Source organism: Peromyscus californicus, unplaced genomic scaffold (assembly GCF_007827085.1).
Source record: "Peromyscus californicus insignis strain IS unplaced genomic scaffold, ASM782708v3 Scaffold_7__1_contigs__length_154581171, whole genome shotgun sequence".
Taxonomy (NCBI): domain Eukaryota; kingdom Metazoa; phylum Chordata; class Mammalia; order Rodentia; family Cricetidae; genus Peromyscus; species Peromyscus californicus.
The window spans coordinates 28,188,276-28,213,927 of record NW_026294595.1 but is presented as its reverse complement, the minus strand read 5'-3'; the positions used below and the strand labels follow the sequence as shown (position 1 = coordinate 28,213,927).

The 25,652-nt window shown below is 39.3% G+C and overlaps 1 protein-coding gene and 1 long non-coding RNA gene across 4 annotated transcripts in view; one reads left to right on the top strand and one right to left on the bottom strand.

Annotated features, from left to right (window-relative positions):
• Positions 1 to 8,472, bottom strand: part of LOC128101048 (uncharacterized) — a 94,231-nt gene extending 85,759 nt beyond the window's left edge. For both annotated transcript variants that reach the window (XR_008214982.1, XR_008214981.1), the window contains exon 1: positions 8,361 to 8,472. This is a non-coding gene — a long non-coding RNA (uncharacterized LOC128101048). The remainder of the gene's footprint in view (positions 1 to 8,360) is intronic.
• Mmadhc (metabolism of cobalamin associated D) lies at positions 8,456 to 24,263 on the top strand. Of its 2 annotated transcripts, none has more exons than XM_052723755.1 (8): positions 8,456 to 8,536; positions 8,817 to 8,873; positions 12,168 to 12,312; positions 13,666 to 13,883; positions 16,568 to 16,673; positions 17,750 to 17,880; positions 22,466 to 22,552; positions 23,746 to 24,263. In XM_052723755.1, exons 2-8 carry the CDS (start codon positions 8,865 to 8,867, stop codon positions 23,938 to 23,940), a joined length of 891 nt encoding a protein of 296 aa, XP_052579715.1. In that variant the 5' UTR covers positions 8,456 to 8,536; positions 8,817 to 8,864; the 3' UTR covers positions 23,941 to 24,263. The 2 variants fall into 2 exon arrangements, with proteins under 2 accessions (XP_052579715.1, XP_052579716.1); XM_052723756.1 differs by lacking the exon at positions 8,456 to 8,536 and adding an exon at positions 8,564 to 8,582.
• The last annotated feature ends 1,389 nt before the right edge of the window (positions 24,264 to 25,652 follow it).

The following is a 25,652-nucleotide window of genomic DNA, read 5'->3' as shown; positions in this document are numbered from 1 at the left end:
AACCTGCACATGGAATCTTGGTCTGCACATGACTCCCTTAGCTTGCTGGATGGATGGTACCTGAAAACTGAAGGAGTCAAATGATTCTCTGCTCTCTTTAAGTGACATTTGTCAGCTGCTTTATCATAGCAATGAGCAAAGTAGCTGATACATGCATAGTAGTGGGGCTAGCAACATGGACATTGCCTCTAGATACGGGAAGGCAGAGGCCATCTCCTAGGTGACTCTAGAGCCTGGCAAGTTGATATTAACCTTCACAGGCAGACTCGCAACAGTCAATAGCTAATGTGACGATCAAAGCCTACATCATCAAACCAAGGGCTCTCTTCCGGGTGTACCAACAGTAGAGCATCCACTGATTTCTTTAGGACATTCCTGTGCTGCCATCTCTCAGAAGCAGACTAGAACATACAAGATGCTTCCAGGTCAACTGTGGGTTTTCTAAAAGTAACTAAAGTGTATGTGGTCACAATGTGTTAGATACGAAAGAGTTACTGGAGCTTCTGTGCCAGCAATGTAAAGGATGACTTTTCAATAGCTGAGTTCTGTGATCAGGACAAATGACAAAGTTGTGATAGGTTTTTCTCTTAAAATTCTTATTATTATCCTTATTTTATGTGAATCAAGTAAAAGTTTGATAAAATCTTTCATTAAAATAACACAGCATGTTTTTTCTAAGTTTCTAATATGCTTTAGATCTGCTTAGCTGGGCAGAAATGGTGTCTTTGTCTGCTCTGATTTGTTAAAACTCTGTCTTCACAATACAATAGTCTTTCCAGGTTGAGCACTCACTCTCTAGAAGAAAAGGGCCCCAAATGTTGATCAGAAGGCATTAATGCAAGCAGCTGTGAGGGTCAATGAAAGAGAAAGCCCTCAGGGTTGCATATTAGTTTCTGAATAATCTCATGATCTGGGACTTTGACCAACCTTTAGAGCTCTGTAAAAGTTCTCCCTTACCACTGATGAGTAAGAACAAACCAAAGGGGAGTAGGGAGATGGGAAACTGGAATAGCAGCAGAGAGGCCACCATTCGCCTCCTTCTCCGCCACTCACCTCCCTCCCCTCTCCTCAGTTCTGTTCTCATAGACAGAATGGAAATTTTGAAATCACACAAATCCAAGTTTGAATCTCAAACCCCTCAATACATGCAGCTCTGTGGCATCTGGCAGTTCACTCAGCATCTGAGTCTCACTTAATTTTTTTTATGAAATGTAGAAATTCCCACCTACTTGGCAGCATCGTTGGGAAGACAGATGCAGGGTAGTTGTGAAACCCAGAAACGGAACATCAGAGCACTGTTGTCATTAATGATAGCTGCCACCATGGCTTCATCTGTTTAACTTTCTGATCATATCTATTGACATCTCTGTCAGGATTCTAGTGAAGTCCGGGGAGCAGGGAAGAAACACAAAAATGTCTGTCTTTGGAGGGGATTGATACTTCTTCCTTTGAATAGTACAGTAACCAAAATTTCATGTCCCACTACTTACTTAAAATCCTTCAGCAAAGTCACCCCTCTGTCCTAGTGTTAAAATAAGGGGAAAAAAAAACTATAAAGACTTACTTGTTTGTTTGCATGCACATATGTGAGTGTACCACATGCATGCCTAGTACCCCTGGAGGTCAGAAGAGGGCATCAGATCTCCGGGAACTGGAGATACAGACAGATGTAAGTTGCTGTGTGAGTCCTGGGAACCAAAGCTGGGTCTTCAGCAAGAACAGCAAGTGCTTTTAACTTCTGAGCCATCTCTCCAGCCCCTAGGAAGGACTCTTTTTCCTCAAAAAGACCTCTGTGGTCAACATGTTGTATAACTGCCTTCTCTCTCTCTCTCTCTCTCTCTCTCTCTGTTTTCTACTAGGTAGTTTCTGTTGTTAGTTTTCTTTATTGCTTTATTCTGTTACTATTGTTAGGGTCCTACCTTTTTTCCCCTTTCCATTTACATTTACCATTAGTGGTTCATGGTCTTTTTATAGGTGTGGACTCTTTGAAGGATCTGAAAAAAATGTGTCCTCTTCCTAAAGGGGAAAATGAATGTCCCTAAAATTATACAAAAAAATCACAAATGAATATCAGTAGTTTCGTAGTTCTTGTTTCTACTCTCCAAAGTCTCTCATTTTTCATCAGATGAAGAGGTAGTACAGCTTTAAGAATTACTCATGTGTCAATGGCCTTCAGATCTCCATCACCCACACAATCCATGCTTCCAGTAGGTCTCCTTTCAAACAACTAGCTGGACAATTTCACACGACTGTCTTTCAGGCTTCTTATACCTATATCAATCCATTGTCTTTCCCTCTAAATCCATTCTCCTGAGAGGCAACCTCCTATTTTTAAGCCAAAAAGATCTAGACTTATATCAAGCCATGGATGCCTCAGTAACAAATGTAACCCCTTTGTGTTTTAATTTCTCCTTATAATAACATGAGAATAACAATAACAACGTTTCATACGTGGTTATCAGGAATAAATGAAGTGCTGTGAAAACATCCAAGTATGTGCTACATAGCATATATTCCACAAATACTAATATGGCTTATTTTCAGGGTCAGTAAAAGCAACTCTATTCCCCAAGTACCTTAAGCCAAAAATGTATAATTTCCAATTTGTCTGCTTTTCCTCATGCGCAGTCAGTGAGCGGCTAGACAATATTGATTCCTCATCTTCATCCACCCTCAGTTCAAGCTTTGGTCTTTGTGAACACCGTAGTGGTTCCTCATCTTCATCCACCCTCAGTTCAAGCTCTGGTCTTTGTGAACACCGTTGTGGTTCCTTCCTAGGCGATCCAACTGCATCATTCAAATTTATCCTCTTTACTGAAGCCAGAGGATTTTTCTAAGATGCAAATTTGATAAGGCCATGATGCTCCTTAAGTCTGCTCACTTGCTTCTCCTTTCTTCCAGCATTATATCTACCTTAGTACTGCTCTTAAGGTCTATCATACGCTACTCCTTTGAAACCCTTGTGCTGCTGTGCACCTCTCAAACTGCCCACAGTATTTGGGATTCTAACATGGTCCTTCTATTGTGTAAAATGACTTCTACTCTGTTTATTGCTTCTTGACATTTAGGCACACACCTACTCGTCTTTCAAAGCACAGCCCAAGGACTACCTCTACTATGAAGTTATCCCCAACAGCCAGCTCCCTGCCATGATGTTGGTCACTGCCCTCTTTCTCTTGCCTGTGACAGATCATTTCCTGTTACAGCAAAGATTTCTAACATACTGTTCCTAGCTTCAAAAAGCTCACAAGCATTGGCGAGGAGTTCTTTTATATAACAAGACAGGAAGGGTAAGGAATTATGAACTATAAGAAAATAATGAATTGAAAATGCCTTCAACTCAAGTCAGTGTTCTCTTCTCTGAAGCATTTAGCATTCCACCCCACTGCAAGTTTGTGTGTGTGTGTGTGTGTGTGTGTGTGTGTGTGTGTGTATTAATTTAATTCTAAAAAAATACTGAGATAGATAGTAGTATGCCCACTTTAGAGGGGAGAAAACTAAAACATAAAGAGACTAAATAATTTGCCTCATGTGACCCAACTAGAAATAGTTTAAGAAGCCAACCAATCGGTGTAATATCAGTGAGTATATGTACAACCAAATCTAGAAAATGATCGATAGGGGTGGCTAAGGGATTCAAACTGGAAACTCTTGGGTAAATTTAAAATTAAAAAAGTAATCCAGAATTCCCTCCTCAAATTCAGACTTAATTGCATGTTACTGCTTATAAAATAAAAGTTTGAAATTACCAACTTACCTGGAGCCATTCTATGTTCTGTGTTTTCTTTCTCTGAGGAACCTGGCATCTAGAATTTGACTAGGCAAAGAAGTCCCAAAAGGAAAAAACAGTTCCCACCTCTTCTTGGTTCTTTTGGTGCATAGTTATTTTTTCTAGGAGGAAGCAGTTCTCCTTCAACTTAAGTCTGGTGACTGTAGTAATTGCTAGAGTCATAAATTTTCAGTATTAAAAAGCAACTACTCCAAGCAACAGTGGTTTATACTGTCAGCAAAAAATAGGACCAAGGCAGAAGGCATAGCTCTACTGTATTGCCCTCAGCGATCTGAGGAGTTCCCCTAATTCTTGAGGGAGCTTGACTCAAGCCAAACCAGGATTTGTGGTTTTCAGGCAGAATAGACTTTCAGGACTAACCAGTATGAAGCAGAATTGAGGTCGCATAGAAAAAAAAAAAACATTTAATATGGATTTGGAGCATAAGGGTTAAGAAAAAGGGAGACATTCAAAAAGAAAGACACACCCCAGAGCAGGGATGTGAGCTTCTAAAGAAGAATCACACTTCACTATCTTTACAGTAGTCACATGCAGCCCTTTCATGAGTTAGAAGGTTGCTGAAGACTAATTGAGATCACACGGATGCAGGACGATAGGACATCAGACTTCAAAGATAATAGTCTTATTTGAGAACCCCCTCCCCCAAGAAAACACGTGAAGAAATGAGCCCTTACCCAAGGTCAAATACATTCAGACCTTCAACTTGGGTCTTACTAATTTTAAATTAAATATCCATATATAAAAGTAACATTTTCTCTATGTTGATAAACTTTATAGCAAACACTGTTGAATGTGCTGAAATTCTTGCTTTTCAGCTGGCAAAAAGTTTCAATCAAACTCCAGGATGCAAGGATCCCTTTCTTCTCATTCCCCCATACTTTTCCTATCTTCCTATCCTGCCTCAAAAGCAATAATACCATTACTAGGAAACTAAGGCTGAAGGATGTACAGTTCAAAACCAGCCTGAGACTTTATACACAACAAGAAAGACGAAGGAAGGAAGGAAGGAAGGAAGGAAGGAAGGAAGGAAGGAAGGAAGAGGGGGAGGGAGGGAGAGAGGGAGGGAGGGAGGGAGAAAGAGGGAGGGGAAGAAGGGGAGGAGAAAGGAAATGGGGAGAAAATGAAAAGAAAAAGATAAAAGCACAATAATAAAAACAATTTAATGTAAGAAAAATTTGTTTTCCATCCTAAGATTAACTAGCTGTATCTCACTGTAGAAGTAGATACGAAGCCCAGGGAAGCTATAGAGGAGACTATTTCCCTAAAGGGTGTAGATTTTTCAACACATCAGATGTTGTTCCTTAGGAAGGTCATAGACTTTCCTGGAAAACTTTAGCTAACATCCTCTCTTTTTCCTGAGATTGAATAGTCATTTATCTGGACGGCTGTAAGGGTGTCAGACATTACAAGTTTGTAATGCTCATTAATTTGAACATGACTTATTATAGTAACTGGACATGGGTGAAAACATGTTGCCAACACCTATGATGAGTTATTAAATAAATTTGAATATAATTAAAAATGCTCAGCTTATCTAACAGAACAATTTTCAAATGCCTTCTAAAAATATAATTTTGAGAAATTATTCCCCATGTGTTAACTGATTTGAAACTGTGTCTATGGAAAAAAAAACTACACACAAGTCTTAAGAAAAGCTTTATTCATGGCCATCAAAACTTGGATGAAAAACCCAAAGATTCTGTAATACAGGAAAGTGTTTTAAAAAGTCAAATACTCATACATTATAACACTATTCAGGCATTGAAAAAAAGGACAGAAATGGTCTATCAAGGCACATAAAAATAAGGATGCTGACTGAAAGAAATATTTGTAACAAACATGACGTATTTTAAGAGTTAATCTCTGGCATTCTATAAAAGTCAAAACCATACAATAGGCAAAGAGATGATGGGTATTAGTTTACTTTGAGTCATGAAACAGTTTCATAGATAAAGCAAAGAGTATTTATTTATTTATTTATTTGTTTGTTTGTTTGTTTGTTTGTTTATTTATTTTTGGTTTTTCAAGACAGGGTTTCTCTGTGTAGCTTTGTGCCTTTCCTGGAACTCACTCTGTAGCCCAGGCTGGCCTTGAACTCACAGAGATTCGCCTGGCTCTGCCTCCCGAGTGCTGGGATCAAAGGCGTGTACCACCACCGCTCAGCACAAAGAGTATTCTTAATAGTAAAACTATCCTATCTGACATTTTTAAAAAAGACTTATCTATTTACTTACTTACTTACTTACTTACTTATTATGTATACAGTGTTCTGCCTGCATGTCAGAAAAGGGCGCCAGATCTCATTACAGATGGTTGTGAGCCACCCTGTGGTTGCTGGGGATTGAACTCAGGACCTCTGGAAGAATAGCCAGTTCTCTTAACCACTAAGCCATCTCTCCAGTCCCCTAGCTGACATTTTAGTATATGTGCTGCTGAAGCGAGCACTCTAGCTGACATTTTAATTATGTATGCATGACAGTGTATATGTATTTGTCAAAAGCACAAACAATAAATGTATTTAAAGAAGTCTTATGAGCTCAAAGAGTATGTGGATTAAATTTTTTAAATGCTTTAAAAATAATAAAAACAAGGAAGAGGAGGAAGAAATGAAAGATAATGCACAGTATTGAAAATTCATCGAACAACCTAATTTTAAGGGAGTGAGTTGCTGAACTGAGTAATCTTAGAAATAAATGTAGTGTAAAAGACTAAAGACAAAAGAAATACCTAAAAGCATTGCACATAGTTGGTGAATCTGATTCCCACAGGCTTAGCTGATCATACAAACCCTCTATCCATGTACACTGAATGTAGTTTAACAGTTCTGAACTCACTGTACATGCACACTAGAATTGAAGTTAAGTAAATGGGTAGCAAATGGGTAAGTCAAGTCTCTTACATTGGTTAAAGTAGATGACTAAGTCTTCTTAGGAAAGTGGTTGATTCTAGGACTCAGATAGACAGAGATTATATAAGATGCTTCTGGAGTATCTAATAGTGCCAGAAATTTTTAAACAATCTCAAGAAATAATGACAAACAAATATATTGATGAATACCAAAAAAAAAAAAAAAAAACCCAACCCTATGGTGCATAGCATAGGTGACAACTGAAATAAACCAAAATTGGATCAATATGAAAAACAAAATTAAAAAGTAATTTTAAATTAATGTGAATCCACATTAATATAAATAACTGAATACATCGACAAGTGGAAGCAGACAATTCTTCCATAAGAAGATCTCTAGCTAATTATGAAGACACTCTGCCCTCAAATAGATGAATGATTACCCACTCCTACAGTTTGGGGCCTTTCTTCTTCCTTGTAAAGAAAAAGAGTAAATTCACAGTGGAGAAGCAGTGTTCCACCTCGCCAAGGTGATAATCAGTAATAAATCATAATGACAGTAAGGAGCTTTGATGTAATAGAGTAACAAATACAGTTTATATCATTAAGCACACTCTCACTTCAGTCAATACACAAGAAAAGCATCAAGTTCTAATTCAGAGTCAACAAAATGCCTGATGAATACTTTCTCTAACTGCTAAGTTTATTGTAGTGGCTGGCCCCCATAGGCTAAGATTTTGGAGTATTTTGTCCCAAGTTGATAGTTTTTGGGGTTGATTTAGGAGGTATGGCATTGCTAGAGGGAGTATGTCACTGGGAACCAGCTTTGAAGTTTCAAAAGCCACCCACCATTCCCAGTGAGATCTTTGTTTTCTCCTTATAGTTCAAGATGTGAGCCCTCAGCTTCTGCTTCAGCCTCCCTATCTACCTCCTGTTGCCACAATCAACCCCACCCCCCAGTTTCAGGGTCTTGGAATGGTAAGCCTAAATAAACAATTCCTTTTATAAGTTACCTTGGTCATTGTGTTTAATCACAGCAACAGAAAAGTCATTAATACAGCTATTAAAATCAGAGAAACTTCAGAAGTAATTATGAGCTTCATCTTTAAATGTGTTAGATAAGCTATACACTATTGATGGACAATATATGTATGTTTACTAAGCCTATTAAGAGTTTGACACCACCGAAAAACTGGGACCAAAAAATCAGAAACAAATAAACAAAAACTGTCCTTGTCCTCAAAAACAATAGTTCTTGAAAAACAGCAATCGTACATACAATAGAAGACTGAATCGTCTGGAAACTGTAGGGAAGTCTTGGGGGAGGATAAAGAGTCTGTCAAAGGGAGCTGGAGAGTTGAGAAGTTAAGAGCACAAGTCGCTCTTCTGGAGGACCCAGGTTCAACTCCCAGCACCCACATGACAGTTCACAACCATCTGTAACTTCAGTCCCATTGAACCAACTCTTTCTTCGGCTCACATATAAATGCAGACAAAACACTCATACGCATAAAATAAACTTTCAAATCTAAAAAAAAATAAATAAAACAACAACAACAAAAATCTGTCAAAGGTACCGAGTCAATGAAAAGCAAAGATCTACCAAATATTGGTACCAAACATTGGCGCCAAACATTGGCATTGAGTCCTTTAAGTCTTCCCAGCGCGGCCCCACCCCCGTCTTGACCCACCCACCAGTTTATCCAATGGAACGCCAGCTCACCTTCCGGAGCCCTGAGAGCATCAGCTACTCGAAGATCGATCGACGGGCAGCATCGATGCGCTCGGAGGCAACTACTCAGGCCTGGGCGCCAACAGCGGCGCTGTCGGGACGGTGGCCGCCGCCATCTTGACAGTGGACGGGGCGAGGGCCTGGGCGCGGAGCCCCTCCGGTGACTGGTATGGATGCGAGTTGCCGCTCGCGGTGTCCCGTGCACACTCAGGGGTGACCAGAACCCTGTTGTCGGTATCGCCCTTGTCGCCCCACCTCTGCCCTGGGCCTTTCCGCTGGCTCCGGCCGAGCCTGCGCTCGGAGCTCAGACGCTGGCTCCCACGGGTTCCCGGGGACGCGGGGCCCGAGGCCTGGCGATGGGGAGGGACACGCTGACACCGCCTGGCCCGGGCGTCTGTCGGTCCAGCGAGGTCTGGCACTAGCCTGTTTTGTTTTGCTCTTTCCCAGGGACTCTTTGCCAAAGGAAAGGATCTGCGTCCGGCCTCTGCACTAGAGATGGCTCATGTAAGTCACTCTTCGGTAAACCAGTGTGTTAGGGATCTTGTTAGGAAATGGAGGGACGAATTTATGATGACGTTGGCGCAGTCTTCGCCTTTATGTCCCAGCGGTGTCGGGGAGCAGAGGGTGTGAGATTAAGTTTTTACGATAGGAAAGTAGTTTGACACAGACATCCTATAAATTCTCGTGCATTTGTTTCTCCGATTTCATATTTTGTAGACGTATAATTCAATGCAAGCATCCTTTCAGCAGTAAATTTGAAGTCATTTCAGTAAATACTTAGAATATGTTGTAAAGCCCTGTACCAAAGACAAAAACAAACAACAAAAAACACCTTTGGTTAACCTGAAGTTTTGAAGTTATCAGTATAGGAAGTGGCCTTCCAGTTTCTACAAAAGTTATTATTCACACTCACATATTCACACTCAAAGATGTGAGTGTAAGTGCCCAGGTACTAGACACATCCTACCTTAGTTCATAGGTAAAGGGTATAAGAAATATATGAAGGTTTTTATTAAAAGTAGCACATGATAGGGCCTGGAAAGAGGCCTAACCTGTTAGGAGCACAGGCTGCTCTTGCAGAGGACCCAGGCACAAGATAGGTCATAACCCTCTGAGACTCCAGTTCTGGAGAATTCAATGCATTCTTCTGTCCTCATCAGACCCCAGGCACACATATGGTACACATACACACATGCAGGCAAATACTTGTGCACACAAAATAAAATAAAAAATTTTTAAGTAGCACGCAATAGTTTTTTGAAAGCTTGGAGAAGGTATAGTGAGAGATCTGTGCATAAGAGAAAATGGGAGTTTGTGGTCACCTAATGGAAAAAAATGTTTACCTTGAGTTTTGAGAGATGAGTGGAACTTAGATCATCAAAGATTTGAATTAGAAAGTCAGGCATTATATACAAAAATCTTCCCTGTGCCTTTTAAATATTAGGGTATCATTTCTGCTTGCCTGAACATAAGATGTGCAAGGGTTGTATGTAGGAGGTGAAGTTGGATTGGAGGTAGTGGAACATTAGGGAATCTTAAGTGCTGTACTCAGAAATTTAACTTCATTAGAGTTGTAATTTAACCAGGGCCGTAGTAGAAAAATTTAATGTGGCATTCCTGTTATTGCAAAGTGTTTGAAGATAGAAGTCTAAGAGCCAAGTTTTAAGGTGAATTTTATATCAATCCATAACCTGCCCTAAAGGAGTGTGTCATGAAAGAGGCCTATGGAACACTCAAAGGAGCGAAGTTAGTTGAAATAGAATAGAATGCTAATATTTGCACTGACTTTGTTTAAATGAATTCAGTAGAATGAATTTATTGGAAGATAAAAGTTCTTTGTTAGAATGAAGTTTATATTAAACAAATTTAAATTCTGTTCGGATGTCAACTCTGAGGATTTTGTCTTGGTTTATATGTGTTGTAAATTCTTGGCAGATGTTAGTAGTGAAATATGCATAGACATATGTCTTTAACAATTTATTTAACATCCAGAGTTATAAAACTGCCCATAATTTAGCATCCAAATTTGCCACTCTTCTGGATATAACTACTTTATCCCTTTTTTCCTGAAAGTTATAAAGTTTTAATAGAATTTCCCAAGTCACATGATTCTCAGTGAAGAGACATCTGCTTCCCTGTGAAGTCAGAAGGTACTACAGCAATAGTCTGTACTCAGATTGCATCAGTCAGCTGAAGATGGCTGTAACTAACTGTAGCCCTTTTCTTTCATGTGAGAAACATTCTGTTTGTCTAAGCTCTGAAATACAGACATTCATGACTCAGTATGGTAACTCATTCCTGATGTTCCAGGCCAGGTGATGTCCATATTTTTTAAATGCAAATAGCCAGCTAGCAAATATTTTAAGCTTTGTGGGCCATAGGCTAATGCTGATGTTACAGTGTGAAAGCAGTCATATGCAATACTTAAGTGAATGACTGTGTCTGTGTTACAATAAAACTTCATTTCCCAACAATCAGCTGTATTGGGAAATCATTTGGCAACTTCTACATTGAATTATTCTAACCCAAGTATTCTGCTAAAAGTCTGTCCATGCTCATCTATTTACATATTCATCTATTTTAACTCAGTCTGGGAAGTAAACATAGTATCAGAAAATACACCATAAAGATATGCTAAAATTAAGGAAAGTGAGCAAAGAAGAAGTAATAGCATGGGAAGTAATTAGCACAGTCTGCAGCAGTTAAAGAAGAAAAGGACTGGAAAGGAAGCATTAGGCTCCAAGGATACTTCTCAAGTCTCTGGTTTAAGGACAGCAGAATCTTACTAGTTGCTTTACACTTGTGGTATTTATTAAATAAGGTGGCATTTATAGATTCACTTTGTGATCTTTATTGGAAAAAGACATACACTTTTATCCCAGAGCTTTATTTGGGAGTGAGTGATTACAGGAAGCATGGCAAGACAAGTAGGGTTGGAGGCAATGGCAGGGAGGGGGGGGGGGGGGCTGAGGGTCAAGGGTTTTCTAATTCAAAATACGAAAGGGTTGCATAATTTGTTGGATTGTTTTTGGCTCCAAGGATCAACACCAGGTAGCGTCAGTCCAAAGGTGAATAGGCAGTTACTGGTTAGGCATCCTCTTAGAAATGTTTGATTTGCTTTGTTTCTACAGTGGCCTTTGTGCAAGGTTATGGTTTGGGTAGTCTTTCTGTGACAGTTCATTTATCAGTTAATAGTCTCGAAAACTTCCCTACTTCTTAGCATGCCCTCCTTGTTAGGGCTTGCCACACTTGTCCACTCCCTCCCACTCCCCCCCTTTGATTCTGACAACTCTCATAGTGGGTTTGTTTTTTAATTGTAAGTACACATATTGTTTGTCACATAGTAGATATTCCACAGAGATAGTAGTGTGTGTTGTTTTTAAAAGATACAACACAATGGGATGAATTAGCTTACTGCATAAGCATGAGAACCTATATTTGAAATCGCACCCACGTGAAAATCCAGGCATGGCTGCACATGCTTGTACCACTAGCACTTTGGGGAAGGTAGAGACAGGAAGATCACTGGGACTTGACCACCATCACAGCAGCTCCAGGCTCAGTGAGAGACTGTCTCAAAGTAATAAGGTGGAGACTGATAGACCAGGACTCCTGCCCTCCTCTAACCTTCTGAGTAAACAAGCCAGGGGGAAGATGGGAGTCAAGGGTTTTTTAATTTAAAATATGAGAGGTTGCGTAATTTATATCACACATACACCATATGTGTGTGCACACAATATGAAGATTTGTCAGAATGTATTATTTGTCTCCAAAACTGTTCATTTCTGTTGTTACTAGGTGCTCTATAACAGGGCCAGACTGGTTTCCTATCTCCCAGGATTCTGTTCCTTAGTGAAAAGAGTTGTCAAGCCAAAAGCCTTTTCAACTGCAGGGTCTTCAGGTTCTGATGAGCCTCATGTGGCCACTGCACCCCCAGATATATGTAAGTAAAAGACTGCTTTTATTATACTTGTAAAATCTTTTATGTTTCGCTAATAGTTTTTCTTGGAGTTTTATACATCTTTTTAAACTTTTGTTTGTTCCATTGAGAATAAAATACCATTCTACCTAGATATATCAGAAAGTTATACTATTACAAAAAATAAAATAAAACAATGTTCTTCATAGGAATATATCCCAGGAAACACATTGTAATTGTTGTAAGCTAGAAGCAGAAGGGAACAGAAGGAGAGGAGAGAGGGGTAACTGCGATCAGGATGTAAAATAAATGAAAAACTTTATTTAAAAAGAGCACATTTGATACACTTAATCTCCCAAATATAGTTTGGCAATACAGTATACTGTGTATTACCTATTCGTAAGTATCACATGACTAAGAACTGAAACTCACTGCCTAACTAAAAGAGAGATTACTGTATGACCTATTACTACCCAAAGAAAATATCAAAATTCAGTATTCAGTGATCTTGTTTTCTTACTGTCACAAAGCTAAAAAAGACCAAATTGAAAATCCAGTACTGTCTACACTTGATCCCAAATTTCTAAGTTGTTGTTTTTTTTTTTTAAGATTTTATTTTTATTTTATTTATGTGTATATGGCGTGTGAGTGCAGATATCCGTAGAGACCAGTCGAGAGTGTTCAGTCCCTGGACCTGGAGTTCCAGGCAGCTGTGGGCAGCCCTGCTCGAGTTCTGGGGAGCAGTGTGCACTCTCAGTCTGACCATCCCCCAGTCTCACGCTGATGTCTTCCTGTCCTCTGACAGCCCGTCTTCCCTCAGCTGCTTCTGCCCTCTCTTGATCCTCTAGGGAGTTTGCTACTTAGGGTTCTCTGCTAATCTCCTCCCTGTGGCAAGCACTTTGTGTGTTTAGTATGGATTTGTTGAGTAACTTACCTGGAATTGGTAGTGCTTTTTTTAATCTGTTATTTGCATCACTATCATACTAATCATTCTAAGGCGTTTTAATTATGTTCCTTTCTTGATAAATATTCTTTATTATTTCTCTCAGCAGCAGTTTCCAAATTACGAATCATTGTCCAAGGCTATTTAAAGAGGTTGGGTGGTGGTTAGAAAGGTTTGAGAAATTCTACATTCCATACTTGAAAGTTTATAATGCCTGCCAAAATACCAAAGGCTTATAGAAGCTTAACCTAATGTGTCCCAAAGGCATAACACATGGAATCTTGGTTCCTTCAAAAGCTTTACTACAATGTAAGTTTACCAGGGCATTCAAAGCCCTACAGCTTCCCTGGATTCTGTTTCTGTTGTTTTTAACAGCTAACTTCCCATTTGTATCACATGAAGACTAACTGGATAGCCCCCTTTATTCCCTTCAGGCTCCCGGACAGTGTGGCCTGATGAAACTATGGGACCATTTGGCCCTCAGGATCAGAGATTCCAGCTTCCTGGGAATATGGGCTTTGACTGTCACCTCAATGGGACTGCTTCCCAGAAGAAAAGCCTGACCCATAAAACTTTGCCTGATGTTCTAGCAGAGCCTCTCTCAACTGAAAGACACGAGTTTGTGATAGCACAGTATGTGAATGAAGTTCAGGTTGGTTGGTAATATTGTTGCTCTTATTAATGCTGTGTTACTTTTCAATTACTGAGTGCATTTTATTGAAAGGGTAAAAAAAGAAAAGCCAATATATACAAAAGCAGCATAAGGAGGCTTAAAAAAATATACTGGCACCATCCAACTTACATGTTTAAATTGTAATCTATTAAAATACATTTTTGGTAGCTACTTATTCTAAATATGACTGTTAAATTATTTTTCTGTATTGCTAAAGATTAAGGTTTCTTGTTTTTAATTCTAAAAATACTATTATAGGCAGTCATGATGTTATGTGGTACCTGTAATCCCAGTACTTTACCAGTAAAAGGAGGAACAGCTCTAGGTTCAGGGTCAGCCTGACCTACATGAGTTCCAGGCCACCTGGGGCAGTTATAATTTGTTGATAGACTTAGTTCCCACTCACTTTATATTTCTCTAGCCCTTTAATAGCTTAAGAAATTTTTGAGATCTCTGAAGTTGTTCAGATGCAGTCAACTAGAAGGAAAGCAGTATAAATGTTAAATTTGTGGAGGGGAGAGAAGAAAAAACAATTTCTAAGGGATTAGGAGAGAGTTTTGTAATTTTTTTCTTTTTCATGTATGCTTATATGATGGGCTTGTGTATATGTGTGTACACATGTCCAAAGGCATGTTCTGATGTGCTTGCACAAGAGTGGAGACCAAAGTTCATAGAGGGATGTCTTCCTTTGTTGCTTCTCCACCTTGTTTTTTGAGGCAGGGTCTGTCACTGGATCAGAGCTTCTTATTTTGGCAAGGCTGGCCAGCAAGGCCCTCAACACTAAGATACAGATGTGTGTGCCTCTATGCCTAGCTTTTAGGTGGGTGCTGGCAATCCAAACTCAGATCCCCATGCTTGCACGAGGATACCTCCTGAGCCCCCGTGTTACAATTGTGAAACTGGAGTTGCACCATTCTTCTTAGAAATAGAAGACTACATACATCTCAGAGTTTGAGTCATACTCCTAAGATGTGGCATTGCAGTATAGGAGTTAGAGGCTTTTTTATTTGGTTGGGTTTTTGTGGTAGTGGTGACTTTTTGTTTGCTTTTAAAGATTTATTTTTTAATTATGTGGTATATGTGTCTGTGTGTGGGTACGTGCACATGAGTGCGGGTGCCCATGAAGGCAAGAGGCATCAGATCCCTTAGAGCTGGAGTTAGAGGTGTTGGGTGGGAGCTTCCTGAAGTGGATGTTAGGAACTGAACTCGGATCATCCGCAAGAGCAGTCATGCTCTTAACCATTGAGCCATCCTGACAGCCCCTGTTGTTACATACACCAGTCTCTCCAAGTATGAGTTGTATTGGATGAAAGGGCATTGGGATGTCATTGACTTCCTGGATCTTTTGATATTAGATGATTTTTGCTCTTTCTTCTCATGTCCTTGTTCTTCCGCTCCATACCAAATACTTGATCTTTCCCACAAATCCTGTTGTTCATCTTCTCATTTAAGTTCCTCTTTAGTCGCTAGCACATTAGCTTTAAGTCTCTGTAATTCCTAACTCGGTATCATTTCTGACATTTGCCCACTCGGTGTCTATTTGTATATCTAGTAGGTCCCAGATTTTATGTTTAATACTGAAGAGGTTCTTTTATCCCCTCAAAGATTGGCCTTATTGCTGTCTAATCAGTCAAATGAATAGTATAGCTATCTTTTCTCTGTCTTTAGATAAAAATTATAGGACCATCCTTGCCTGCCTTCACTAACATGTTCCCACAAATAGTTTCAAAATTACCTTTCTCTAATCTGTGAATTTGTTCCTAAGTTATTGATGTCCTTTCAGCTCTGTCAGACTTCAAGAACTGTTTCTTTTACCTGCATTTTTAGGGACATTCTATTGTAGCATAATGGACTGGGGAAGAGAATATGTCCGGGTTCAGGGGTTGATGGGAGCACTTAGCTTGTGACTTTGAGGCTGTCACTTAACCTTTCTGAGCCTTTGTTTCCTTGTATGAAAAGTGAAAGGAATAACAACAGTGATGAATTGCATGCTTTTGCAGGCTTCCTGCACTTGGTGCATCGTTTTCCTGTGAATTCCTAACCTGTGTTCTACCTGTAAACACCCACATCTGTTACTACTGTTTCAGCTTTTTCTGATCCCTCCTAGCAAAGTGGTTCACTCCCGAACTCCATCCCCCAAAGCTTTCTTCTCATTCTGTAGCAATTTCATGTTGAATTACAGTTTTTATAAATGCTGCTTTTCTTCTGCTAGATCTGATCTATTTGAGCGTAAAAGCTGGATTTTTAAAAATACTTTATTTTTTATACTGTATACTCCTCTCAAAGGGCCTAATATATTACAAGCTGTGGCTAAATTTTAGAACTTTCAGAATTTATACTCATTTTAGTGTAAAAGCATTACCTTACTTTCCATTAGAATCATGTTTTAAAATTTTCTAACTTAAATTCTTTTTGTTTGTTTGTGTTTTTTGGTTTGTTTGTTTTTCTGAGACAGGGTTTCTCTGTGTATCTTTGGAGCCTGTCCTGGAACTAGCTCTGTAGACCAGGCTGGCCTTGAACTCACAGAGATCGCCTGCCTCTGCCTCCCGAGCGCAGGGATTAAAGGCGTGCGCCACCACTGCCCAGCTCTAACTTAAATTATTAACAAATATGGCTTGATATTTGAACTCAAGTTTTTCCTTCCATCCTTGTTGTTCCCACAGAGTAGCGATGCACCTGTTGAACAAGATATTAACAGTGCAGAAACTTACTTTGAAAGTGCCAGAGTTGAGTGTGTAATCCAAACGTGTCCAGAACTGCTGCAGAGAGGTATCATGCTTTCTGCATTGAAACACAAAATGTGTATTAGATAATGTTATTAATGTCTGCATATGCTTAATGATGGACTGACTCGTAGTACTTGTCAGGCTCTAGGTGTTGATACTTATTATGTCTACTTGGAAATGATGACTTGTCTTCTGACATTGGAACTCGTTTCAGTTACATAGGAATAATAGGACTTATGGTAACTTTCCCCTAAGCGTCATATTTCTACTCTTGTGTAACTGTTGTAACTAATTTTTTTATAAGTTTATATATAATATGCAAAGAAGAATGTTCAAGAAGTTTATGCAGTGAATTTGGATTATATTCATTTCCATTCCTCTCCCTTCTGGAGGATCTCACCACTGCCTCCCTGAACTGTTCCCACCTCACCCAACTCCGTATCTTTCTCTTTTTAAAAATTAACTATGGAGTCCATTTGGTGCTACCCATTTACATCTGGGTAGGGACTGCTCACAAGAGCCTGGTCAGCCTACTAGGAGCCGCACAGTTAAAGAAAACTGATTCTCCTTCCCCCAGAGGTCATCAGCTGTACCATAGCTCCTCAATTAGGGTTGGGAACTTGTGAGCCTCTCTCTGCTGCTTACTGGAATGTTAACTCTTCATCTTGTGCAGGACTTCTGCACAGCTGCTGGGAGTTCCTGAGTGCACAAGGTCCTGTCATGTCCGGAAGACACTGTTTCACTCCAGTCCTCCCTAAGTTCTGAGAGCTGGTGTGATACAGATGTCACATTTGTGGCTGTGTGCTCCACAGTCACTTATCCTCTGCACTTTGGCCAGCTGTCATTAAACTCTTAGTGATAAATGTATTTGAAAATCATATTAATAGTAAAAAGGTGTATTGTAGCTGAACCTTCAGAGTTGTTGGCAATGCTATTTCAGCTCATCCAACAAAACTGCATTCATCTGACTCTTCAGAGGTAGTGTACACTTGAAAAACTGCCTTAGCAGCACAGTAATTTAACTCAATTTTCATCTGACCGAGTAAGTTATTTTTATGAACGAAAGCTCTTTGTGTAAACTAAGTGTTTTCTTCTTGGGGTTTATATTCTTATTTTTAGATTTTGAGTCACTTTTTCCAGAAGTGGCTAATAACAAACTGATGGTTCTGACTGTAACACAGAAAACTGAAAATGACATGACTGTGTGGAGTGAAGAGGTAGAACTTGAAAGAGAGATGCTCTTGGAGAAGGTAAGTCTTCCAGTTTCCTAATAACTTAATGCTGTCTTCTTTAAATGCCACTACAGCAGTTACGGCGACACGTTATTATGAAAATCCCTCTTACTTTCTAAGAGACTGGACTGTGGTGGACTTTACAGCTGAGTTAATAATACACATTGAGGTTACGTTAGACTGACTGTTATTCTGCTGGTTTTTTTTAACCTGCCTTTAACAGAACAGTGTAACACCAATCTTACTTGCCTTGGGTTTCCCATGTAATCAACTTTTACAACTTAAACTATTGCATATATATATTAGTTGGTTCCTAAAATGATTTTCTTGTGTACTTCCAAGAACTCCTAACAGTATATTTATCTAAAATGCCTATCAAGCATCCAAGGCCATATGAAACAACACCTGTCTCCTAGGTCAGGCGGATAGCTTTATTTCTTGTGCAATTTAGGGTGAGACCCTCCTTTCTTATGCAACCTTACTAACAGACCCCTAACTTCTTACCTAACTACTTCTAGGACTGTAGACTGAGCACATATATCCCCTTTTTGATATACTAACTGGTCATTAGCACTCAGTTGACCTCCTCTTTTACCACTCCCATTTTGGATTGTAAAAGAAAGCCTGGTGGTCACTGCCTGAGGAAAATTCTTACCTGCCTTTATGACCCCGTAGAATTCAAGCCTGGTGACCTTGCTCGACCAGGGGATTGCTATTGCTTGGGTTTATAACTGGATTACAGAGAGACTTAGGAAGAATGTGGATAATTTAGAGACAGAGAAGGGAGAGGGATAAGGAGGATTTTGACCAGAGAGAACGTGTAGACGAGATGGAAGATGAGGAAGAGTCAGATGGGGAAGTACTAGCTGGGTAAGAACGAGATGAGAAGGACCTAGATGAGGCAGAATTAAGATGAGAGAATTAAGATAGAACTTAGAGGGAGCAGTAGATAAATATAGAGAGAAACCAGGCAAGAAAGGAGCTAGGCACGAGAACAGAACTGAAGCTGTGTAAATAGGATGTTATCCCAGAGGAATTAAAGCATGTGAACTATAGAACTCGGTGTGCTGAGATTCTATTGCCCAAAAATAGTCCTCGCTGTTCGTAGTTTCTCTCCTGAGCCCCTGGGATGTATGGTATTAAGACTGGTCCTTCTAATATTATACAAGACTCAAGATTCTTGCCTGATTTGATATTGAGTTCAATATAGTTCTTGTCAAGTGTGGGCTTTGGCATGCAGCTGTGTTGAGAATTGTAGCTTACTCTCCATATCCTATTCTGATTTTTTTCCAGCAGATGCCACTGTCTGCCTTAGGAGAAATTTGCTGGTGCTTGTAATAGTATAATATTCTTTTAGTTAACCTTTGTACATGCTTTATTGCATTATTTTGTTTTGTTCTTTTTAGTTTTTAAGTATGACTTTTTTCATTAAGTTGGAATATGATCTAATGACTATTGTTTTTAAGACTAACAAAGATTATGAAATACATCAACAAATGTTACTGTTGGATGTGGGTGATAATCTACAGACTACAGCATTATTTATTGTATGTCACCATTGTACAGGTAGATATTGAGAAGAAGGTTAGCTTAGGTGCTATGCCTCCGTAGGAATCACTAAACTTCCTCCCACCCACCCCCACCCCCACCCCGAGACAGGGTTTCTCTGTGTAGTTTTGGTGCCTGTCCTGGATCTCGCTCTGTAGACTAGGCTGGCCTCGAACTCACAGAGATCCGCCTGCCTCTGTCTTCCAAGTGCTGGGATTAAAGGCCTGTGCCACCACTGCCCAGCTAAACTTCATTTTAAAAAATGAAATGTAGTTCTGAAAAAAAGAAGAAGTTGTGGCAAGTGAAATTTATAGTTTATTTGAGCAAAGTGACTTCCAGGTGGCATATCCCTGAGAAGAGTGAAGTTCAGAGACCTCCACCCTGCCATGTGCACAGGCAGCATTTATAGACCCAAGTAGACATGAAGTCTAGAAACACTGTTGGCTGTAGCTCGGAGTTTGCCTAACTGAGCATGGTGTGAACATTGGTAACCTGTGAGTAAGCAGTACTCAGCTTTGTATTATAAAACATACTCCTTAGTTAGGCTGGGCCTATGCTCTAAGGTCACAGTATGTTATATTGAGAGTCAAAAAGGGAAAGCCGCTTCAGGCCCAGTTTCAGTTTCCTTATCTAACTGTCTTTCTTGGTCTCTAAAACAGATCAAGGGCTCTTGAAAGCTGAACGGAGGCTTTGGCAGTAGAGGTAGAGGGGCTGAAGAAAGTAGAAGAGCAAGGAGTAAACTGCTTCTTTCCTTCTACGGTTAGAACAGGGAGGACTTAATTTTCATGCTGGCTCAGGTCCACTAGGCCCCTTCTGATTGCTTGCTGTCAGTCTGCTGGTTGTTCTTGAAAACTGGCCTGTTACACTCAGTCTGATCACTAATTCAGTCAGTGACAGTAGAATGAATAATTGCATTCTGGTGTGATCTGGTCTAACTCATTAGTACCAACATCGTGGTGCCTCCTCTATACTTTAACAAGTCCCAGACACAGCCATCTTCTTTATCCACTGATGATAAGAGCAGGACCTTAGCTTTGATCACAATGTATTTATATGCCTATGATAGAGCTTAGTGTATGTGAGCAGCACTTTCAAAGACTAATAGGAATTACTAATACTACAGAATAACAGTTATTGTCAACGAAGTTTAGTGAATATGGTTTCTTTCACAAATGGTTTTATATTCGGCTGTTTGTTTAAAGGAAGGTTTTCTTTGGTGTGTGCTGCTTGCAAGCAGCATTGTCATTGCACAGTGGGGTTATTATTAAGGAAATGAAGGGCTAGTCTGCACCGTTTCTGGGCTACCTCCACAGTTGATTTGATTATCAAGATGGGTCTAACAGGTGAGTAGCATTCGGTCTGGATGCGCTCAACCAAAAAATAGTCCACATCCCAGGCTGGCTGGCCAGATGCTGTGAGATTTATTACACTAATCAGAATGGCTTGTCATTTAAAACTTACAAATTATTTCATTACTTAGAGAATTTTCAGATTAGTATATATTTTGAGGGCAGTTGACCAAAACCATAAAAAAATAAATCCACAGATGGGGAACTTGTGTATTATAGGCATCTTGTGCAATCCACCTCAGCTATAAGCTCTGAGTTACACTGTTAAAACAACTATAGACATTAAGTAAATGAATGGATGTGGCTGTATCAGTGAGCTAGATTTACTCTAGGACTATACTTTGCTAGTGTTTGGTGCAGAATATATTCTTCATTTCTAAGTCCTGGACATTAGAGCCAGTGTTAGCTGAATGCCAGAAGTGCTGTGTCTCTCACTCTTGGACCAGAAACCCGTGTAACCCCCGCATATTACAAGTTTCACAGTTTGAGAATTTGCTAGGCCTGTTAGAATCTTTCCCCTTTCTTACTCAGCTCAGCATTTTTCTGAGCAACCAGGGTGAATTGCTGCATAGGTTACTCAGATCCTGCTTTGTGTCTGCCTCTTTGCAGTACTCTGCCAGACAAATTCCAAGGGTTTCAGTGATCCAGAATTCTTAATTTGCCTCCTCGACTCGGTGACACCATCCCTTTGCTTGGAATCCACTCTGTCCTAATTTACTTTTTGTTTCTGCTATTAACACCAAAATCAACATGGGGAGGCAAGAGTTAATCTGGATAACATGTCCTAACCACAGATGATCACTGAGGGAAGTCCAGGCAGGAACTCAAAGCAGGAACCTGGAGGCAGGAACTGAAGCAGAAGCTATGAAGAAACACTGCTTACTGGCTTGCTTCCCAAGTCTTGTTCAGCCTGCTCTCTTATACACCCAAGACCAACTGTTTAGGGGTGGCACCACTCATAATGGGCTGGATCCTCCCATATCTATCATTAATCAAGAAAATGCCCCACGAGCTTGCGTACAGGCTAATTTGATGGAGGCGTTGTCTTAGTTGAGAATTCCTCTTCCCAGAAGGCCCTAGCTTGTGTCAAGTTGACCAAAACAAAAACAAAAACCTATCACCTACTTCTTGCCTTTAAATAAAAGGTCTCTAAAGATAAAGATAGACATTTGCTCCCATTTTCTCAGACTATGACTTTTTCAAGCATAAAAATAGTTGCCTTGAATATTCTGATCACTTTTATAGCTTTCAACAGGATATTGAGTTTGGTTTTTATCTCTTTCCTGTGACTAGAATTAAAGCTGTGCCCTTGGGTTTTAGGCATCCATTGTGCTTTTTTTTTGTCAGCAGTATAGTCTAGACTTAAACTTGCTACTGTATTTTCAGTACTTACAGTTCTGATCAGCAAATACACCATAGAAATTAAGATACTAAGACCAAAATCCTGATCTGTACATGGTATTTAGCAATTATAGACATCATCTATAAAAGGTACATAAGTGTTTAGTGAAAAACGAGTATAGTCTTTAATTCCTCTGCTTCACCTACCTGTGTATTCAGATTTTGTTGTTTTGTTTTACCTCAAGGCTAGTGATTTATGTTAGAGCCTTGGGCAACCTAACAATAAAATGACATTTTATTTTAAGAAACATAAACCAATCAGAGAGATGCTAGGGCAGCACTGATTTTTACCTTTTCCTCTGCAGTTCATTAATGGTGCTAAGGAAATTTGCTATGCTCTTCGGGCTGAAGGATACTGGGCTGACTTCATTGACCCATCGTCTGGTTTGGCAGTGAGTAAATACTTCTTAAAAGCCAGTTTCTATGAAGTAGACATGGTTTTTATTATGAAATTATAACTGGCCTGTTGGCAAAAAAGCAAAAAAAAAAAAAACCACCAAACACCCATTTAGACTTTTTTACAACTCAATATATTATCCAAAGAAGTAGAATTACTTTAAGTCCCTTGGTTTCACAAATTTAGGAGAACTTAATGGCATTGTTTTTGTTAATAATAATGAAACAGATATGTATGGTTATTATTTGTAAGCTAAAACTTAGAAATTCCTGTGGTCTAGTCTAGTTTCTTAAAAGACCAAAGTATTTTGAAGTTAAGAAAATATAAACTATTAAAAAAAATGAAGAAGTAACTTTTTGGAAGCTTTTATATAGTCATGGTCACATACTTCAGTAGCAAGAAATAATAAAATCATTTTTTAAGATTTATTTATTTCTTATAGATAGTGTTCTGTCTTCATGTTTGCCTGCACCCCAGAAGAGGGCATCAGATCTCATAGATGGTTATGAGCCGCCATGTAGTTGCTGGGAATTGAACTCAAGATCTCTGGAAGAGCATTCAATGTTCTTAATCTCTGAGCCATCTCTCCAGCCCCATAAAATCATTTTGTAATTTTAAGATAGAAATACATACTTGCTACTTTTCAGAGTCAAGTACGGTGCATAGAGACTAGAAGACCTCTGGCTTTAGTCCCCTTTTGTAACAATGATGGAGATGATTCATAGATGATTCCCTTATATTTTGTTTTATTTATCTTTAAAGTTTGTGCAATGGTATACATTCAGTTCCAGGTAACTTGAAATTTACATGCTAATTCATTTCCCATTTCTAGCGTGCACAAGAACTGGGGAGGGTGTGTTAGAACAGTTTAGGCATTGCATGTGAGCTTCTTTTTTTTTTTTTTTTTTTTTTGGATTTTTGAGACAGGGTTTCTTTGTGTAGTTTTGGTACCTGTCCTGGATCTCAGTCTGTAGACCAGGCTGGCCTCAAACTCACAGAGATCCTTCTGGCTCCCCAAGTGGAGTGCTGGGATTAAAGGTGTGCACCACCACCACCTGGTATGCGTGTGACCTTTTATTGGATTAAAAAATATATTGAAACACATAGGCACTTGAATTTATATAAATATTCCTACAATGTCTTTCTTCCTAATGAAAATATTAATACTTCATTTCTTACTTCCTGTAGTTTTTTGGACCATATACGAACAACACACTTTTTGAAACAGATGAACGCTACCGACATTTAGGATTCTCTGTTGATGACCTTGGCTGCTGCAAAGTGATCCGTCATAGTCTCTGGGGTACTCATGTGTTTGTAGGAAGTATCTTCACTAATGCAGCAGCAGACAGCCATATCATGCAGAAGCTCAGTGGAAACTAACAGTGCACTATGATAATTGCAGCTCTGTCTGTCTGTAATGGAATTCTCTGTATAAACACTGCGGAGGAACTCAGCCTCTTTGGGATTCTGGTTTCTAGTTATTTATTTCATCATTTATGGGTTTACATTGGCAGGTGACTTAGATTTCAATATTGCAAATGCTAGCTCATATTCTGGAGTACATGTTGAACACACCCACGTTCTGCAGAATGTGGTCATCAACATGTAATCAGGGTATGTATGGTCTCTTGTTAATTCTCCCCTTTATTGGGAAAACCTTAGTTTAATTATTTTTTCCAAAAATAAATCATACATTTGGCTACAATAGTTTGTGTTTTCTTTCTTGCAATAGTTTAACAATGCAGCTGTTTAACAAGTTAAAGAATCTACAACATTAAATTTTAAGTTGTTTTTAGTAATACTATTGATAACTCTAGATTCTCTGCAGATTTACTCTTCTAATTTATTTTTCTTAACTGATAATCAAACTGACCCTGGTTTGAGTGCTATTTTGAATCAATGTCAGCAGGAAAAAAAATAGTGAAAGTAATATATCTTTTATGTATAAAAGCATATCAATTTCATTCTTACACTAAAAAACATTTCTTAACCATGTAGTTAAGATAGTTGATGCCTCAGCTCCAAGTCACATCGCTAACTCCATCACTCCGAGGTGCCTCATTTTCTATTATTCGGCAGAGCTTATTACACTGTTACTAGCTTTAAATGAATTGTCTTTGCTGAGGTTTCTGCCAGTCTGTGACTTGTTGATAGCAGTGGGAAGTGGTTGGTGATTAAGTACTGGAACATAGGAAAATACCAGGTAGCCATTTCATTATGTTTACATACACAAGACTACAAGAACAAAAAGTGTACGATATTATCCATCTAAACACAGCACAGGCACATAGCTGTGATTCTTTTATTTACACACGTTGTCTGTTACTCTCAGTGGTTATCAAGAGGTCTGTTAAGCACCAGAAGAGCTTCAGGACTGAAGTTGGAGAACTTTAGGGCTGACTAATGCTAGTGCTGCATTTAGTAAAGAAACAGGAATTGCACTCTGCCTTCAAGCTCTCTTCAAGTTTACTGAAACAGCCGGGCGGTGGTGGCGCACGCCTTTAATCCCAGCACTCGGGAGGCAGAGCCAGGCGGATCTCTGTGAGTTCGAGGCCAGCCTGGACTACCAAGTGAGTTCCAGGAAAGGCGCAAAGCTACACAGAGAAACCCTGTCTCGAAAAACAAAACAAAACAAAACAAAACAAAAAAGTTTACTGAAATGTGTATCTTACAAGATTTGATTAATACATATCTAAAAATTCAACTATAGCATGCTACACTTGAAACAGGTTCTCTTGCTTCAAGTTTAAAGCTTCTTTGTCTTCCTTAGACTTCCATTACTTGTAACACCAATTGAATTCTTGTAGTTGAACAAAACTCTGCTTTTCTCCTAGGGCTGCCTCTATTACTGCCCTAAAGCAGAGTGTGTGCACATCTGCACTTACGCTTTGAGTGGATAAGTCTTTGTTTGAGAACCTAGTCAATAATGTGTGGTATGCTTAGCATCACTGGCCTCTGCCTACTTAGATACAGTAGCAACCCCTGATGGTAACAAAACTGTTTCCAAGTATAGCCAAATTATATTAAGGGACAAAATGCTTTGCTTTCTGGAAGTCAAGTACAGCCAAGTGTAACATACTTAATCTAACAGC

Bases quoted from the DNA above. Each gene is read 5' to 3' on its own strand.
- Mmadhc (XM_052723755.1), top strand. The intron at 13,884-16,567 runs GTTGGTTGGTAA...TTGTTCCCACAG, and splicing joins AGTATGTGAATGAAGTTCAG to AGTAGCGATGCACCTGTTGA. The intron at 17,881-22,465 runs GTAAGTCTTCCA...TTTCCTCTGCAG, and splicing joins GAGAGATGCTCTTGGAGAAG to TTCATTAATGGTGCTAAGGA.